The 17,339-nt window shown below is 37.6% G+C and overlaps 2 protein-coding genes across 2 annotated transcripts; both read right to left on the bottom strand.

Annotated features, from left to right (window-relative positions):
* Positions 1 to 309: 309 nt before the first annotated feature.
* Positions 310 to 6,868, bottom strand: LOC104543061 (calcyphosin-2-like). The gene is made up of 7 exons (XM_010187564.1): positions 6,791 to 6,868; positions 4,349 to 4,395; positions 3,324 to 3,416; positions 3,070 to 3,115; positions 2,826 to 2,945; positions 642 to 815; positions 310 to 369 (listed from the first exon to the last, which is right to left on the bottom strand). Exons 1-7 carry the CDS (start codon positions 6,866 to 6,868, stop codon positions 310 to 312), a joined length of 618 nt encoding a protein of 205 aa, XP_010185866.1.
* Positions 6,869 to 9,847: 2,979 nt separating this feature from the next.
* On the bottom strand, positions 9,848 to 14,418 carry CCDC107 (coiled-coil domain containing 107). Its single transcript, XM_010187563.1, has 5 exons — positions 14,217 to 14,418; positions 12,903 to 12,969; positions 11,561 to 11,651; positions 10,897 to 11,006; positions 9,848 to 10,252 (listed from the first exon to the last, which is right to left on the bottom strand). The coding sequence occupies exons 1-5, from the start codon at positions 14,343 to 14,345 to the stop codon at positions 9,963 to 9,965; spliced, it is 687 nt and encodes a 228-aa protein (XP_010185865.1). The 5' UTR covers positions 14,346 to 14,418; the 3' UTR covers positions 9,848 to 9,962.
* Between the last annotated feature and the right edge of the window lie 2,921 nt (positions 14,419 to 17,339).

Here is a 17,339-nt window from a genome sequence, read left to right as displayed (position 1 = left end):
CTCATCTTAGTTTTAATTTTAAAACACAAAAAAATGGCAGAATTAATACAACTTGCAGTCCAACTGTACTGGATCTTATACAATGTCAAAACAAAAAGTACAGATAATTTTTTCCATTATTTTAACCCTATATTCCTTCCCATTTTTAGTGTTAATTGTTCTCGAAGGTACAGATTACGTCTTTCCGTTCTCCTTTTTAAAGTCCTATATAATTAAAGTCATAATTAAATAGAATAATAATTAATAAAAATAAAAAAGCTTGAATGTATTTCTGTACTTGGAAATAACATTTTGCTGTGTCTCATCTTCCTAGGCTGCAAACTCTTCCCTATCAATCATGCTAATCTTCACGCTTAGAGTAGACGTGAACTATGAGGGCAAATAGTACATTTCTTACCAGAGAATACAAGCATACTTAGATTCTCAGAGCACCTCAGTTTCTTGCTCTCGAACAACTAAAACAAGCTGGCTATATTTTATTTCCTACTCAACATTTGATGCTGAAATTACACATTTTAATTTCTTTACAGTAAAAACATGGAAGAAATGAATGCACACACGTGTAAACTTCTGCAAACACTGTAATGAAATACCAACACACGTTTCCTATTTAAAAATGCAATTACTTCTTCGCCAGCTACCTTTATTGAAGCTTCTGAACATTGGAGGTGGTCTTTCTTCTTTTCTGCAATTCTCTGAGAATACTGCTTATATTCCTCCTTCATATCTGTTTCATACTGACGATACTTCAGTTTGTATCTGTCTGTTGGGGATGGCAGATTTTCTGGTATTGTCTTCTGCTCCAAAACAGAATGCTGAAGCAAAGAGTAATCAATATAAAAGCCTTTGGTTCATTTACTGAATGAGAACAGCATTATCATAATTCCCATTCAGTGCAACTTCTGAAACTTCTTGACACTATGCTTCACATTAAGAAAAAAATAAAAACATGACTGCATATTCAGGCTTAATTTTCACTTCGTATTCTGCCATTTTTATCTAAAAAGTATACAGCCAAATTGTTTTATGTGACTTTTAAAGAGAGAAGCTAAGATTCAGTGGCTCTGTCCTATAAAATAGTGTTACAGATCACTAAAATGGGAATTCTGACATTTGATTTTTAATGGCCGAAACTGCGCTGATGTTTTTCAATCAGAAGTTCTAGCATTCTTGGATGGCAGACGAGTATTAGTGCTGGGACTTCCACCTCTAAAACAACATCAGCTGAAAAGGCTAAGTACCTTCCTCACTTTATGTCCATTTCAGTGCTCTACACAATGAAGGCTGCATTAGCAGAAAAGAAACAGCAGCAATGACAGAAGACCAAGACTCTATTCTTCCTCATCTCCCTGAATAACTAACACCTCCAATCTTTTAGCAATATTCTTTCAACGCTAACAAAACTAAGATGGCCTTATCTAGCATCTCTACTTGACATATCTCACCTTGCAACAGCAGTGTTAACAGTCCTGTTCTAGAAAACCACTTCTCAAAACCCCAAAAGATTTATGTTCTTGAAAGGGAAGCTTTATCTTTCAAAAGATGATCCACATCCCTTCACTGGTTAATTCCTGAATGATAAGACTATATTTAAATTATTCTTCCAAAAGTGACCTATTTTGGGAAGATTTACTTACACAGTCTGTTACTGAAGAAGCTGGAATATGTCTTGTTAAAAGAATGCTCAGTCAGGGCCCCAGAAGCAAGCAATGCAGAAATAAAGGCCGCTCAGAGGAATACATTAAAATATTTTAAAACTGCTTGAAAATCTTCTCCACAAAAGAGGAGAAGAAAAAAAGTCAGGCAAAACCAGAGAGAGAGAGCAGAAGAAAGTAAGTGAACAGAAGATACATTCCTGCACATTCAGCACTTTAGTAAGGAAGCAACAAGAGACAAAGGAAAGCAGAGAAGAAAAGAAGAAAAAGCCTGAGAAACAGAGAAAGCCATACGAACCTTCCACTAGCCTTCCTGCAGCTAGACAGAACTGTATTTAAGAACTCTATATTTTTTATAAAAGGGTAAAACAAGCAGTGAAATCATACGCATCCAGACCTAGAAAGAGTACAGCAACTCAAGCATGCCTGCACTGCACACTTACAATGCAGCACAAAGGAAAATAACATAGTTATATGTTTACAATTACATAATAGCTACGTTGAGCACACAGATATTCCGAGTAGTAGCACATTCTTAGTCCATTATTTTAACAAAGCACTTAACCATTTCAGTTTTTATTTAAATGCATTTTTTTTCAAGTTGAGAAACCATTTGGTTATATAGGGAAACAAAAAAATTTATGATCTTGGCAGATTCATCTTGAGATCCAGACAATTTGGAGTCCTGCCATGGAAGCTGCTATATTATTTGTTTCAAGGGGCATAGGTTACGTACAAATTAATAACTGTTTTTTCCTCTAGCTACGCTTCTGTTTTAAACACGCTCATTAGAGTGTTTCTTAGGTTTACATAAGTTAAATATTTTTGTAATAATGGATTTTAAAATAGCATATTTTCCAATTTTTCCAAAAAGAGATAACACTGATAAGTTAGAATATTTCCTGCATCCTAACTAAATAAAAACGTATTAGTAGTAGTAAGACTTTTATCATTATTATGTACAGTGCATGATTACTACAGAACATTTTTGAAATATTACAGTCTTCTCAGTAAAAAAGTACTTTGCCAAAAATATTTTGAACCAATAGCACTTGGAGATATGAGTTTAACCGAAAGAAAAAAGAGAACTTGTACAATAAAGCTAAGTATGCTTTTCTAAATTACTGCTAAAGGGGCATATTGTAAAGACAGTTGTAGCGACAGACTGACCTGTTGAGCCCGATGATGCTGTGCATATGGCATTTGTAATGATGTTCTCCAATCTGAAGGTGAATCCAGAGAGCATGTATGAGGATAACTCCCACTATATGGGATGTAAGAGTCCCCATCCTAAAATGACAAAAAAAAAAAGATAAGCAATCGCAATTGTTTTCTTTTCAGAGTGATATTTTTATAAACTCCTGCAACACATGAATTCTAAAAACTATTCAAGACATAATTAATTTATAATTACCTCTTCATCAGAATCTCCCAGCCTTCCTAGATCTAGGCATGGTACCCTGCAGGAAGTTAAAACAGTATTAATAGTAGTATGTTCTCTTATTTTTCAATTACAGTAAAAGCAAACTGCCTATTAGTTATTATCATTGGCTCCTTCACAAAAATTTCCCTGCTATGAACAGTTTCACTACAACTGGAAATGGCCTATTTGGCAAATCCCTGTTAGCCCCTCTGGCTTCAGCTCAGGAACCGGCCACTGAGCTTTACCTCTTCCCCAGCTGCAGGGTACCCCAGACCCTGCAAGGCCCTTCACTCCTAGCAAGCCCATCCTGGCTTCTCGTCACTCCCCAACAGGAGCTCCTGCAAAAAGATCATAAATCAGGGATTCCTTATTCCTGTCTTCTACAGCAGGCCTGTGTCAACACTCCTCTGTAATCAGTCACAAGAGGGACAACAAGGAAGCAATAGCTCCTTGGGATGCAAAACTTCCAAATCTTTTGGAAAAGATTAACACAGTGGAAGTCATCTATACTTCAGAGAAAAAAATCTCCAATTCATCAAAGCATCTCTCTGCTTTCTGCCTTTACTCCAGGAATACTCCAGAGCACCACGAATACCTATTTTTTATATTTTAGCACCAACATTTCCAAACAACCCTCTTATAACACGATTACTTCTTGGAATAAGAGCGCTCCCTAATTTCCAGTCCTTTTATATTAGAGAATGACCAACAGTACCCAGAAGCTGAAGTTCTTTGACTTCAATATGAATAATCCAAGGCCATGGTCACATATACTTATAAAATAATCTAGAGATACATAGGCTGTAAGGCATTTCAGTAAACAAAAAAAACCCTAAACTATCAAACATGATCCTTGGAAAAGCAGACTTTGCTTATCTGCCGAACTCAATATAAGGTTTTAAAATTTTATAAGGCACTGTACAAAATTTTCCTTTGCTTGTAAAAATCCTTCAAAACACTTTCTCTGAAGTTTCTACTCTAATACCTGCAAGGAAGGCTAAGAGTTAAAAAAAAAATAGTTTCAAGAAAGACTATGTATAAATAAGAAAGCCCTAAGTACAACTCGACCGTTAAGCAAAATCAAATGTAAATCGACTTAATTCCAATGTAAATAATGCATCAAAAATTCTACTCTAAGTATAAATCATAGAAAACAAACCTATGATGATAAATTTTATGGAACACCAAGCTGCATAACAATACAAATGCAAATGTATTGTGTTAATAATGCACAATTACAGAAACTGATCAGAAATAGAAGCAGACTTACTCTGGTGGGCGAGGGCCATGAGTAGCACTTGTATCTGGTCTCCAGCCCTAAAATAACAACACATTATTACATACCTACAGGGATCACAATTAAAATACACAGTTCTCTCTTTCAATTTCCCCTTGAATATTTAAAATCAATGCATCAAAGTATCTGTCTGATATATTTGACAGAGACACTAGTAACAAAAAGATAAAACAAAAACTTTTCATTGAAAGTTTGTTCTTACAGATCATCAGACTAAAAGACTGAGCATTCACTATGACAGAAAGATTTCCAGCCATTAAGAATCCAGAATCCAGATAGTATGCAAGTCAGCTATTAGCAATGCATTAAAAATGACCCCATTTTCCCGAGACTCTTTTACAATCACTCCTTACAGTGGTTTAGGTCACATGGTCCTTGTTTGTTGGGAACCAACCCTTCAGCCAACCATTAAACCAAAACCACAATACCAACAGCCAGCTGGTTCACATGGCGCTAGCTCAGAGCCCAAAGAAGCCCTGATATTTGGTGTAAATGTATCATCTCAGCTTTAGTATTGCAGCACATGAGGGTGACCAGGCAGCTTGTGCACTGACACTATTTTGTATGGCTGTATATCACACAGATCTCTAAAACCAGCTGAGCGAGAACAGAGGAAGAAAAAAAGACTTGAGCCAAAGCTCCATCTACCCCACTATGGCTTTCTGAAAACAGCCAACAGCAAATGCCAAGGGAAGACAGTTTGACTGGGGCAAGCACCTCATAACAATTCTCCCAACTGGCCTCCTAGTCTGGAGAAAAATGTGCTCCAAGGATGTTCTGAACCACAGCCAGCATCTTTGTTTTCACAGTCCTTGGTGGAGAGATCTCAACATCACAGCCTGGGCTGAGCAGACATCCTATTTCCAGCAGTGCCCAAACACCTTTCACTATTTGAGAACAGTCACAGAACTGCAACTCCTTTCCTGGCACACACCCTTGAAGAGTGCTCCTGAAAAAAGTTCACAGTTCAGCAATACTACCCTCTAGTGCCTTCAAAAAAGGGTATTCAGGTTTAAAAAAAAAAGAAAGAAAAAAAAGGCGAACATAATAAATACCACCACCTTGTGGTCACATATGTAAAAAAAGTTAAGAGCTCTAACACAATTTAGTCTTACTCTTAAGGCTAAATGCCATGCATTAAATCACAAGTATACAAATTTTCTGAACCATTGCAACTATGATATGCTAAAGAACATGCCACATTCTAGATGTTAAAGTCTTAATGTAATTCTTTTTCTAGAAGTCATCAAACCATGAAGAATGCAGACAAAAGCCATCCTGAAGACTGTCCACGTTTATGGGATGAAGCACATAGTTTCAACCTAATCTTAATCTATGATCTGTTTTTCAAGCCACCAAGAATCATATGGACTAGGAAGTCTAAATTTGTAAACTGAGGGGCACCCAAAAAAAAAAAAAAAGAAAAAAAGGGATGAGGGATTAGAGAAAAATTGACATTTCTTTTACAACCTACACTAAATGCCCCAAATGTTCTTGTTACATACAGGTATTTCATTCTCAAAAGACTGGTTAAAAGGTCTATAACATGGATGTGGTATCATTTATAAAAGGTCCTTTTTCACTCCAAATCAAACAAAAAGCAAAACAGTAACTCGACAGTCAAACTCTAAGAATTCCTAATGAGGTCATCCAACAAATAAGGAAGTTAAATGGGTGCTTGGGGGCTAAGGGAAGATTGCCAGGTAACTTCACTTCATGGGCATAAAATACACAGTACCTGTGCTGAAAAATCAACTGTTATTAACAGTATTGACATTTACCTCAGCTATAATAAAAAAAAACCCGCCCTCAGAATCCAAGATTGTATTTGTACTTATCAGGCTTTGAAAAGTTAGCCCAAAAGTTTCTGCTGTGATCTGGTGAGGATTGCACACCTACCTTATCTCAAAATGTAGACTAACAGAAATACTTGGAAAGAAAAATCTCCCTTCATATTGAAAGGAGAGCACTGAGATTCATTTTACACATCGTTCTGAAATAATGCTTTTTGAAATTATGTTTTGGGGTTGCTTTACTTTATTACTGTCTTGCAAAACAAAAACACAGACACGTCTGTTAGCAGTTTCACTAATAGCCTGAGCCAGCACACAGTACAGGTTCAAGCCTCTGCTGCTCTTAATTGCAAGCACTAGTTTGTTACCAAGTTCTCCACGTCCCAGCTAAGTACCCAGAATATCAGTTATTTTAGGACAGCTGTTTTTATTGGAAATTCTCACCTTCATTTGAGGACCTGTCATGCTAAACTATCACTTTCTGACAAAAAATATCTTTAAAAGTTTCCTTCTCTGCACGACTCATTATAACCTCAAACTAAAAACCTTCAGAAGTATGATTAAAATATTTGTTAAAATGTCAAAGGAAGGAAGGAGAACAACAAGCCTTCTATTAACGTACCTGACGTTTCCTCCCCCTTGATGACAGCTGAGCCTGCCTTTGAGGGGATGCAGCAACTCCTTTAACTTCCAAATCCATGCTGATTCAGTGATAACCTTCAGAATAAACTGAAAACCAGAAAAGCAAATATATAAAAACCCCATTATTTTCTCAAAGTACTCCTGAAAAAAAAAATCCAACATTATAGCATGAGAAAGAATGTGTCTATCACCAATAATTTGGGTACTGTCTTCAGCAAGCTATGAAATGTTGCCGGGTTCCCTTTTTCACCGCTTCTTAATTTGTCCTTCCTTACTAATGCTTAACCAGATATCTGTTCAAATTTACATCTTTGCCTCAAGTTTAACTCCTTCTTTTCCTTACAATTCTCTCGATAATTTCTCATACCAGCATTACAGATTAGCTACCCTTTGACAACATCAAACCTTTTCTTACTCTTAGAGCTGCTGCCTGGCTTTCAATTGCACCATGCCCTGGGACTCAGTATTTTCAGGAAGATGTGAAGGCCCTCCTGGCACACAGGCATCACCTCTGAGCTCCAGAGTGATGTTTTATCAGTACATTATCTCCCACTCTGCTGGTTTCTCCTTCCACCCAGCCAGTTTCAAATCAAAATCCTGTAACTTCGTTCCCAGAAAGCAGATGCTCCGTTTCCAAATCACCATACACAAAAACTGACCCCGTTTCTACCTACCAAACAGGTTTTAACTCCCAACTAGTCTCTCCTTTAACCAAGCAGAAGCACAGCTGCAGGGCCTGTTTGGAGACGGCCACCCAACTGCTCGCCGCTAGCCAGCCACCAGCCATACCTCCTTCCTCAGGGCATGCACAACGAAGAGTCTCTGTCCTCACACAAGCTCAGGTCTTTGTATCGTGTAACTGAAGGCACAGGGGGAAAAGAGCATTGTTGGTTAACACGCTGAAGTAACTTAATCACGAAAATGATGCAGTATGAGGAAAAATAAACGCTAAGTGCCACGGAAACACTATTTCCCTGGGGACGCATTGGGACAGGTCCCACGGCCCGGGACAGACCTGGCCGGGTCCCGGAGAGGTCTCACCCGCGCGGTCTCACAGACAGGCTCAGCCAGGCCGCGCACGGCTGAGGTAATGGGCCCGCGCCTCCATGGTAACCGCGCCCCACCGCGGCCCGCGTTGTCACGACCTGCCCGCCGCAGGCGCCCCGCGGCACCGCCCCTACCCCCGCCCGCCCCAAGGCCTTGCCGGGTACTGCAGCGCGGAGAGGCCAATCTGAGCCGCGTTTCGCACGGAAGTTTCGCAAGATACAACCCCAGCTAAGCGGGGGAGGCGAATTCCCCGTTCCCTTCCGAGGAAACACCCGATTCGGGCACGGCTGCGTGCCTGGGCACTTCTCCCTGCGCTCGCCGCTAGCCTGCCAGCCAAAGACTTCAAGCATCAGCAGCATCCAAAGAACGGGAAAGCCACCCGCACTGACGACTCAAACACGGCCCAACGCAGGGAAGGTGGTCACAGGGGCAGCGCCTGGTAGGCAGCAGCGCTGGCCTACACCCACACCAGCTCTCACAGGAGAGCAAGCAATGGAGTCGCAAGCAGCAAACACCACGGCAGCGTGGCATGCTTGGTTCCCGTCCCTTCATTCCCTGTGATCAAAGGCTTTGAAATTAGTTTCAGCTATTCACTTTAATTAGCCTTGTTACTGAGCACAGAGGATAGCCCCTAAGCAAGTACGATTTTTTTAAACACTTCCAGTTGTCCTGAATGACCAGGCCTACACTAGTTATTTTTAAAATGCAAATTGTGTCCAAGTACCAGTTCCAATTCATCCATTCTGTCTTAGGGAAAAATCTGTTGCCTCTTGAGAAAGCCTGGCTTTTCTATCCATTTTCCAAAGTAAGGCAAAACCTCACATATTACAAAACTACTAATACACTGACACTAAGGATGTATTTCTGGATGCTACTTCCAAGCCTGTGATCTGTTTTTAGAACCAAAGATGTACCACGTTTCTACACAAGAGTGAACAAATCCTTCCACTTCAGTGAGAGATACAGTAATATCGCTTTAACTACAGTACATTTCCTCCATAAAAACAAATCCACATATTATTTTCCTGTAAGAAAAAAAGATGGCAGAAGAGTTCAGGCATTATAACTGCCCTACTTAAAAGCCATGCAATAATAAAATGGAAAATTTAACAGCATTGCACTGACAGACCTACCTCTAATGTAATTTCTGTCATTAAAGGGCGGCAGTTTCATAGACATGTACATTAAGTGAACAAAAAATAGTAGAAAATAAAGGTATTGACAAAAACTATTCTGGCAAAGGTAAAAAATGTTTAACACTGACCTAAAAAAGTCACAATGAAGTTGGCATAATGTACTGAAAAAAGAAACTCCCAAGCCCCACAGTTGTTGAATGATAAATAGCAATAGATCTGTTAATACTGATAAAAGTGTACTACAGTGAATCAAAAAGCCAGATTCCATTGTGTTAAAATATGAAATGGAAATATAGTACTAATGGGTATCAATCAACTACTAGGCAGCTGCTGAGTTTAACCAGTGAAAAGTGGAGAAGAAATTGAGTGATCCAATGCAATGCATGAAGGTTTAAACTGACATACAGATATTTACATAATTTCTGAGGAGATGGCAAACTCAGACAGAATTATCTTAGAATAGTTTCTGTGGCTAAATTTCTCTCTCTCTAAATAAACCTACGAAAGCATCTTTAAGACATAACTCATGCTGCTTTTCATTCCGCCCCTAGAGAAAAGTTTTCCACAAAGAGCTAAATTCATCAGTGCATGCTCTTTAATGAACTCAAGAAAATCACAGTTCAAGTGGCACCATGCTTACTAGTTACAAAACATTTACGAAACATCTATTCTTTAGTTTTAATTACTAGATATGCCAATATTTTAGTGAAGCATCAGATATAGTTACAGTGCATTATATACAGAGTACAGAAATATTTTTGTAGGAGAAAAATAAATAGAAAAAAATATGTAAACATACTAAGTGAAATTCTGCTGCCACTGAAGTCAGTTACAGAACCATCACAGATAGGAGCACAGGCAGTATTTCACCCCTCTTTTTAAAGCATATAGCAGTGCACACAACTTCATTCAAAACAGTTTAAAGTGCATACAACATTATTTTTAAAATTTCATAAGCTCTTGGAAGTTTTACGTATGCAGATTGCATTCATATCTATTGCGTCTCCTCAATCCCATCTCTTCTGGTTCTGTGGCATCCTTGTTTATAATTTCTTGGTCCTCTACCACATCTGGCTCCAACTGATGAACTTCACATTCATCATATAATTCATGTTCTTCAATTTTGTAATCATTAGCAACATCCTCGAGCAAATCTTCATTTCTGTCATCTTCTCTGTCATCCATTTCTTTCTCTTGAGAATGTTCAGAAAATGACTGAATGAGATCTTCAAGTTTCTCATTACAAATGTGGTTGACATCTAGTAATTCACACACACACACACACACACACACAAAAAAAGAAAGTTTAAATTAACAGAAAGGCTCCAAATTTCAAGGTCACTTTAGACGTAAAAGATATGTTTTTATTTGTTTTATCTCTTTTATTAAGATTCAACCAATTCAAAAATTCTCAAAATTTATAGTGAACCATTCTTAATGTTTAGGATTTCTCTTGGACTACTATGCACCTCTTGGAAGTCTCCAGTTGAAACTAATATACAATTTGCTGTTTAGTATATTATGCAACCATTATGCACAGCCTTAGAGGTCCCTGTCTGGGAATCCTCAGACTAAAAGTTATTTCGATACTAACAGACTGCTCAGGAATTCACATTCAAGCAGCTCATTTTAACAAAGCAGAATGTGACTGTGTGGTCTATCCCAATACAATCTCTTTTAGCACCTATTCTTAAGAAAAAAAAAGATCATAATGTATCAAAAATTTGAAACTACTTACAAACTAATTACTCAAACAGGACAAATAGTAGTCCTCCAGAATAAAATCAATTCCACACACACACATTATCAAAGATGCAGGAGCTGAACATAACTATAGTAAAATCTGCTTATTCTTTTAAAATATAAACTACTTTTTTATCTACCCTGCTGGAAATCAAAGTACCTTTCATCTTGTTTTCTGATTTATCCAGTCCACTTTCTTTCATCAGTCGTCTAATTGACTGGAGTTGTGTCATTATTTCATCTTTCTGCTCACAAGCTAAAGCATTAACACTAGGAAAAAAAGACAGACATCAACAGCTGAAGCATTACTTTCGAAATGAGTGCTTGACAATAATGCACAAGATTTCAATATTTCCTTCCATGGATATACCATAGTTAAGTTAGCAACACATTTAGGTCAAGCATTTCTTTGAGAACTGTCTCCTGAGAAGTGGAGAGCCCACCACATACACCTAGTGAATAATCTAGCCACTGAATTCTAACATTGGAGCCCACATGACCAAATTCAGTAATGACTACTGAAAGAAACAACTATCCAAAGTAGTTTTATTTTTAGTACAACAATGCCTAAGATACAGCTTCACAGTTTAAAGGCTTTTCTCATTTATTTCAGATTTTGTTTACTCTCTCTGCTCCACATTACTACTAGAAATTTGTTAGGTAAATTGGTCAGTGAATTTGTCTAATTACGGTAAGTAATTAAAGAAGGTTCCTAAACACTATTCCCTACATATAGATAAGGAACATTTTTAAAACTATTTGTTAACATTTTGGAGAATTTTAATTTACAGAAAAGAATACTGAGGTATTTTAGGAGCACTCACCAGTTTGACAGTGGATCCAACTGAGTCAATAAGGAATTTAACATTTTCTCTGTCTGTGCTAGATGCTGTTCCAGTTCTAAAAGCTGATGCTCTAACAAAAAAACAAAAGCAAAATTAAAAAGGAGGCAAGAAGAAGAGAGAGGAGGAGGAGAGAAAAAATTGTAAGAAATGTATTTACAATACGAAAAGGATACTAATTTAGATTTTTGGTTTGGCAGACTCAAAAACAGGAAGTTTTTTTCTCTATAAAATTCTAGAATATGAAAAAGGAGTGGTAAAGGTAACAGAAGCCTTACTACATGTGACCAGAAGCCCTTCTCATCCAACAACGTGTCTCCAGTAGTGCCCAATCAGGGGACACCCTGGTAGAAACTGAGTGTGAATGTGGCTCTCACCTTCCCAGTCTCAAAAACAATGCGGCTCCAAGACTTCCTGAGGTTTAAGTAGTGTATTTGTACTTAATATACTGTCATGAATTTGCCCACTCACACTCTGCAAATACATTCAACACTTAACATACTGGAGTTGAAAGGAGTAACTCCCCCTAAAATACTATTAAACTTTGAAGAAAGAAGAAAGCAACACGCAACGACGGCGAGTAAGCAGTGCAGCAAATCATTGCTGAACATGATTACAGATCCAGCGTACAGGAACACCAAAAGAGGCTGTTCGTTTAATTAACTAAAAATGTATCTCTACAAGGGGCAAAAACAAGTGTGAAAACAGCACAACTTTGATGTGCCATAATTTTTTATCCAAATTAAATCCCACTTCTTGGCATGTGCAGAACAGACTGAATCAGACACTCAAGAGTACTCCGTATCATGAAGAAAAAGGTCGTATCATTTATTCCGTCTCTTCTATAAACATTTAGTGTTTTTAACAGGTTTCTAATCTGGCCCAGAAATTCAATAGTCTCTGTAATTGTTTATCCATGCTGTTCTACTATCAACCCAGTACAATTCTAAAGCAGATCATTATATCCTTTTTAAGTACTCTATTAATTCTGAAGAGTATTATATGCTATTTCAACATCCTATTCTACTGAAAAAAATGAACAGGTCTCAAGTGAGAAAAGCATCAGACATTAAAAGGCAGAGAATCATACTATATTACTATAGCTGTTTTAAAGTATGTATTATCATCTGGAGTTTTCAAACAAACCTCGAACCAGTGTTTTAAATGTACAGAATAACAAACTGGTTTTTTGTAGGTTCCTAACTGCATGTAACTCAAAAATTGTTCTCGTTTAGCTAGACCACATCAATGAAAATAGGTAGCTTTGTTCCAGCAGGAAATACACATTTTTCATGAACATAAGCATTCTGAATAGGTATCTTACCTGTTTCCTTTGCCTTCTCTTCTGTACTTTTTTCCTTTTTGGAGAGACTTTCTTCGTATGACTTCATCTTTGATAAATACAATTATATTAAAAGACTTCATCACTATTTATACATTAAAAATAAAAATGCATTTAGAAATTTACTGAAATTAAATAGCAACCATGAAGATGTGCTCCATTAATGAAACTTTTTTCCTGCCATTCTTGAACTAACACTTCTCATTTTAAGCAACAACAACATGACTGACAAAGTTGTAAAATAAAACATTTGCTATTTCAACTCTAGTTTTCAAAAATGAACAGAAGGAACCCTCTAGGTTACTGGATCCAGTCTCCTACCATTAAGTAGGAGGCAAAACTTCTTTTTTAAAGTAATAAAGATGTTATTATTAAAATATTTACATTTCAATTCCACAGGCACAAGTGTAGAGAGTTTTAACACACAAAATACTGTTTTTATATTTAAATCTTATTTAAAATCTAATTAAACTTATTTTTAAAACCAAACTGGTCAGCCTCTATGTTCCTCTTGCTAAACTGTTTCGTTTTTCTCATATAGGAGAAATATATAAAAAAAGAAATATATGAAACTGACTATGGAAATGAAGATGCTGTCTCTGGTTCTGTTCAGATTTAAGCTTTTTTCCCTGAAGGCAAGCAACAGTGTTCCAGGTGCACTCTCAGCATTACAAGTGCTGTACTATCTCTTGCTATAAATAATACATATGAAGAACAATACTGAAAAAAAAACCCAAGAACAAAACCAAACCACAACTGATCATGTATTTTCCTTTCTTAATTTACTAATGGTAGACAAGGTATCACATTTCGTGGGTAAAAGGCTATGTTGCAGCTGCATGACCAAAGGAGAAGTCCAAATAAAAGGTCTCGACTACTCGCTATTCTCATTGCTAAGCTAAGATTATTACTCTGCAGGAGTCATCTATCGCCTTCCCATATCCATTCTCATTCTGAAGAATGAAAAGGAAGTGAAATACTGATGAGGCATAAGTTATAGTCTCAGGTAACAGCACAGCACTGTTTAGATTCTCAGAGTGTTATTTGAGGGCAGGGGGGCAGGCAGGTAGTAAGATTCCCACTTCTTTAAGTGTCTAAGAAAAGATGAGTCAGAAGCCTTTATAAGGAAGAATCAGATATACTACAATTTTAACTTTAGAGCTCACACTCAAACTGAGCAAGAAATGGCTTTTGAACAACCATATACATGGGCTTAAAATTAGGGGAAAAAAACCCAAACAAACCAGTTACATTTCCTTCTAATTTCAATAATTTAATGCTTTTCTTATAGCTTACCTTAAGAAATTTGTATGCTGCAAAGACTCCCACTCCAAGAGCATACAAGGGCATGAGGGTGAAGGCCAATTCTCTACCATTTCCTCTTGTTCTCTCACTCTTCATCTCTTTCTCCATTGCATTTCTCATCTGCTGAATACTTTGGTAAGTATTACTGTCAGAATTTCCTGGATGCTGGGGAACTTGATGAACTGTCTGAGGACTACCTTAAAAAATTAGAAAAAATTTTCTTTCATTAGAGAAAGAAAATAAAGTTAGAAATTAAATTAAAAGTCAAATTAGTTTCACAACTGGAGCTGTTTTCTTCTTGTGCAATGAACTTTGTTCATCACTCTTCTAAGATGGTGTGGTCAGCCTCACATGCAAATAAAGTTATTAAAAATATTAATTAAAAGTAACACTTTCATTAATAGAATGCAAAGTTAAATCTAGAATACATAGAAACTTAGTTTGAGAAAGATAGAAGTTTTAAATTTCTTCCTTCACAGCAACACTGGCAAACCCATGGGAAACAACGGAAAGGTAGATATAACACGAAACAACTTAAATCTTGAAATTAAAGCATAGCCAGAGAAACTATTGATAATGCTGAGAACAGTTACAAATTAATATTTTTCCCCTGTAACAAAGAAAGGAGTTAAGTAGAAACTGAATGGTCTAGTCCCAGGGAAAAAAAAAGTTCTGTTGAAATATACATGCTGTGTTGTTGCTTTTGTTATTTTGACAGTAAATTCAGTGTTACACGGACATTCTCACAGGCTTAAGTAGCGCTGTACCTCCGCAAATTGAATACGTAGCAGGAACACATTGCACAATAGCAGAGAGATGCAAACTTGGAAGACTGAAGTATTTTGCCTATGAATGTGATTTGCCTACCAGAACAGGGAGCGGACAGAAGAACAGCCAGTGTCATTGCTCGACTTAGGAATTAGGTTATTTGGTAGTTAAATCTGGGGTCATGGGACATGCACATGAGAAACAGTGCTATCAGCTAAAAAATGCAGATGCTTGCAGAGAGAGACAGCAGGTGACTGGAGGGGGTGTGTGTGAAGTTTTATACTGATGTCTCAACTGGCTGCTTAGACTTATACTTTCAAATGCCTTTGAACATTTAGTTCGCCATAATTTAATGTACCAGAACTGAATATGAGTAAAACAAGATACACATTCTATAAAAACTCCCAAACAAAGACCATGGTGCAAAGAAATTCCTTGTCTATTAATACTGAAACACTGGCATTTAAAGAATTTACAATAACGTAAGTCTGCAAGAGAAAGCCAGAATGAGGTAGAGAAAAAAAATTAACGTAAGTTACAACTCCCCGTAACTGTTGTAAGTTACAACAGTGCAACTGTTCAACAGTTAAACAACTGTTCAGCTACAATTTCTTCAAAATACAAGAGAAAAAAGAATCTAATTCGGCTAACATAAGCTGGTACTTTGCCATAAAAGGTCTCAAACATGCTTTAAAATTGTCAAAAATGAGCTAGCCAGAAAAGTTCTGCAGACTGTAGTGATGTTTACGATCAGCTCTGCAGTCAAGTCATGCCAGGCATTACTGCGAGTTCATCCACAGGTAATCCATCAGTTTGCAACATGTGCATTTGGAGTAGACCTTTTATCTGTACGTTTACTCACTGGAACTTGAAACAGAACTGAACAGTTACACGAAAAATTAAATGCCTTAGCTGACGCAGGCAGAACTCAAGCTACCTTAATCATTTAATGAGAGTTCAGGCAGACACTCTCAACATAAGGATGTTCAGACTTACTAAAACTGCACTAACTAATCTGGAAATCATGTTTTATCTTATATTTTCCTCCTCTCAGAACATTTTCCATTGATTACTAAATTTTAAGTTTGCACTCACTGTTTTCCCCTTATTTTCCATTCTATTTGGTTTCAATGTAAATAAGATTTACTAAAATACCTAGTAGCACAGATGAAAAAATTTCCACAGGTCATACAAATAAGAATGTGGTCAACAGAAACACCACCTTCCTGGCACAGAGAAGGGATGTTGAATCCTAATGGAGTCCAGTGTCCTGCACAGAGTTTATCCCACAGAAGAAACAGCAGAGCAACTCACTGGCTGAACAGGAGAAAAGAACCCAGACAGGTGAGAAGAGCAGATCTGGCTGAGATTTATTTTACATAGTGCTGGGACAATACATCTGTAGAATTAGAAGTGTTGCTTCTTTAAAGGCTTGGTTTTAAAAGAATTTGTTCTATAGAAAATTACAGCTACCATATAAATTAAAAAGTATTCAAGCAAAACAGGCCAGGCTAGTTTATGAAGCACAGTAAGTTCAACATCAGCTGGAAAGAACATGGTAGCAGCTCAAGCCTCACTTTTTCTAGCTTTTAAAAGTAATACTGGGGAAAAGCAGAGACACATAACTTGGAGGATTACAGCAACTCTCTGTCTCTTGGTTTACAATGTCTTGGAAGGCAATGAATCACTGAGCTACCTCAGCAAAGCAGGGTTTCTGTTATTTTCCAAAGTGAAAGTGGATCTTTGGACCTTGAGCTAATCTTAAGCTCGTGTACACTAACACGGTTTAAAATACATTTATACAATTCAGCTTTAACAAGCAGCAAGCTCTCTAGCCCATGCAATGTTTGTTTTTTAATTTTTTTTTTACAAACATGCATCTTTGACTTTTCACAATACACCACTTGACAAATCTCACATGATTCTGTTTACTAACAGTAACACTGGCTTCCTTATAGCAATTCTAAAATGCGCAGTGATTTTTTCCTCTAACACCTCACAGCTACTCCTCTGTTAAAGAGTATCTGACTGTGCCTCTGCAGGCATCATTCATTAAACTGCTCCGATAAGATACACTTCCAATAACAGGGCGTTACCTGCACTTAAAAGTAATTTTCTTATGACAAGACAGACAAAAATCAAAACAGCAACGAACCAGAAAAGCAGAACATGCAGGGAAGAGTGTGTGGAAGGGGAAGGCGAGGAGGTGAGCGCACAGAGAGCAGCTCAAGGCTGCCCGAGAAGGCCTCCCCCCCTCACAGGCCTCCCCCCCTCACAGGCCGTGCCGAACACGCAGCGCCTCCCTCCAGACGAAGCAGAGCCCTCCCCGTCCCCGGGGGCTTTCCT

This window comes from Mesitornis unicolor, unplaced genomic scaffold, assembly GCF_000695765.1.
Source record: "Mesitornis unicolor isolate BGI_N332 unplaced genomic scaffold, ASM69576v1 scaffold40526, whole genome shotgun sequence".
NCBI lineage: Eukaryota > Metazoa > Chordata > Aves > Mesitornithiformes > Mesitornithidae > Mesitornis > Mesitornis unicolor.
Note: the sequence above shows the minus strand (reverse complement) of the source record. Positions and strands in the feature narration are given on the sequence as shown.

Coding starts and splice junctions, on each gene's coding strand:
- CCDC107 (XM_010187563.1), bottom strand. CDS start 14,345: ATGAGAAATGCAATGGAGAAAGAGATGAAGAGTGAGAGAACAAGAGGA. Junction 11,652..12,902: donor AGAGAAGGCAAAGGAAACAG/GTAAGATACCTA, acceptor TTTTTTTGTTAG/AGCATCAGCTTTTAGAACTG. Junction 11,007..11,560: donor TTGGATCCACTGTCAAACTG/GTGAGTGCTCCT, acceptor TTTTTTTCCTAG/TGTTAATGCTTTAGCTTGTG.
- LOC104543061 (XM_010187564.1), bottom strand. CDS start 6,868: ATGGATTTGGAAGTTAAAGGAGTTGCTGCATCCCCTCAAAGGCAGGCT. Junction 4,396..6,790: donor CAAGGGGGAGGAAACGTCAG/GTACGTTAATAG, acceptor TTGTTATTTTAG/GGCTGGAGACCAGATACAAG. Junction 3,417..4,348: donor CATGGCCCTCGCCCACCAGA/GTAAGTCTGCTT, acceptor ATCTTTTTGCAG/GAGCTCCTGTTGGGGAGTGA.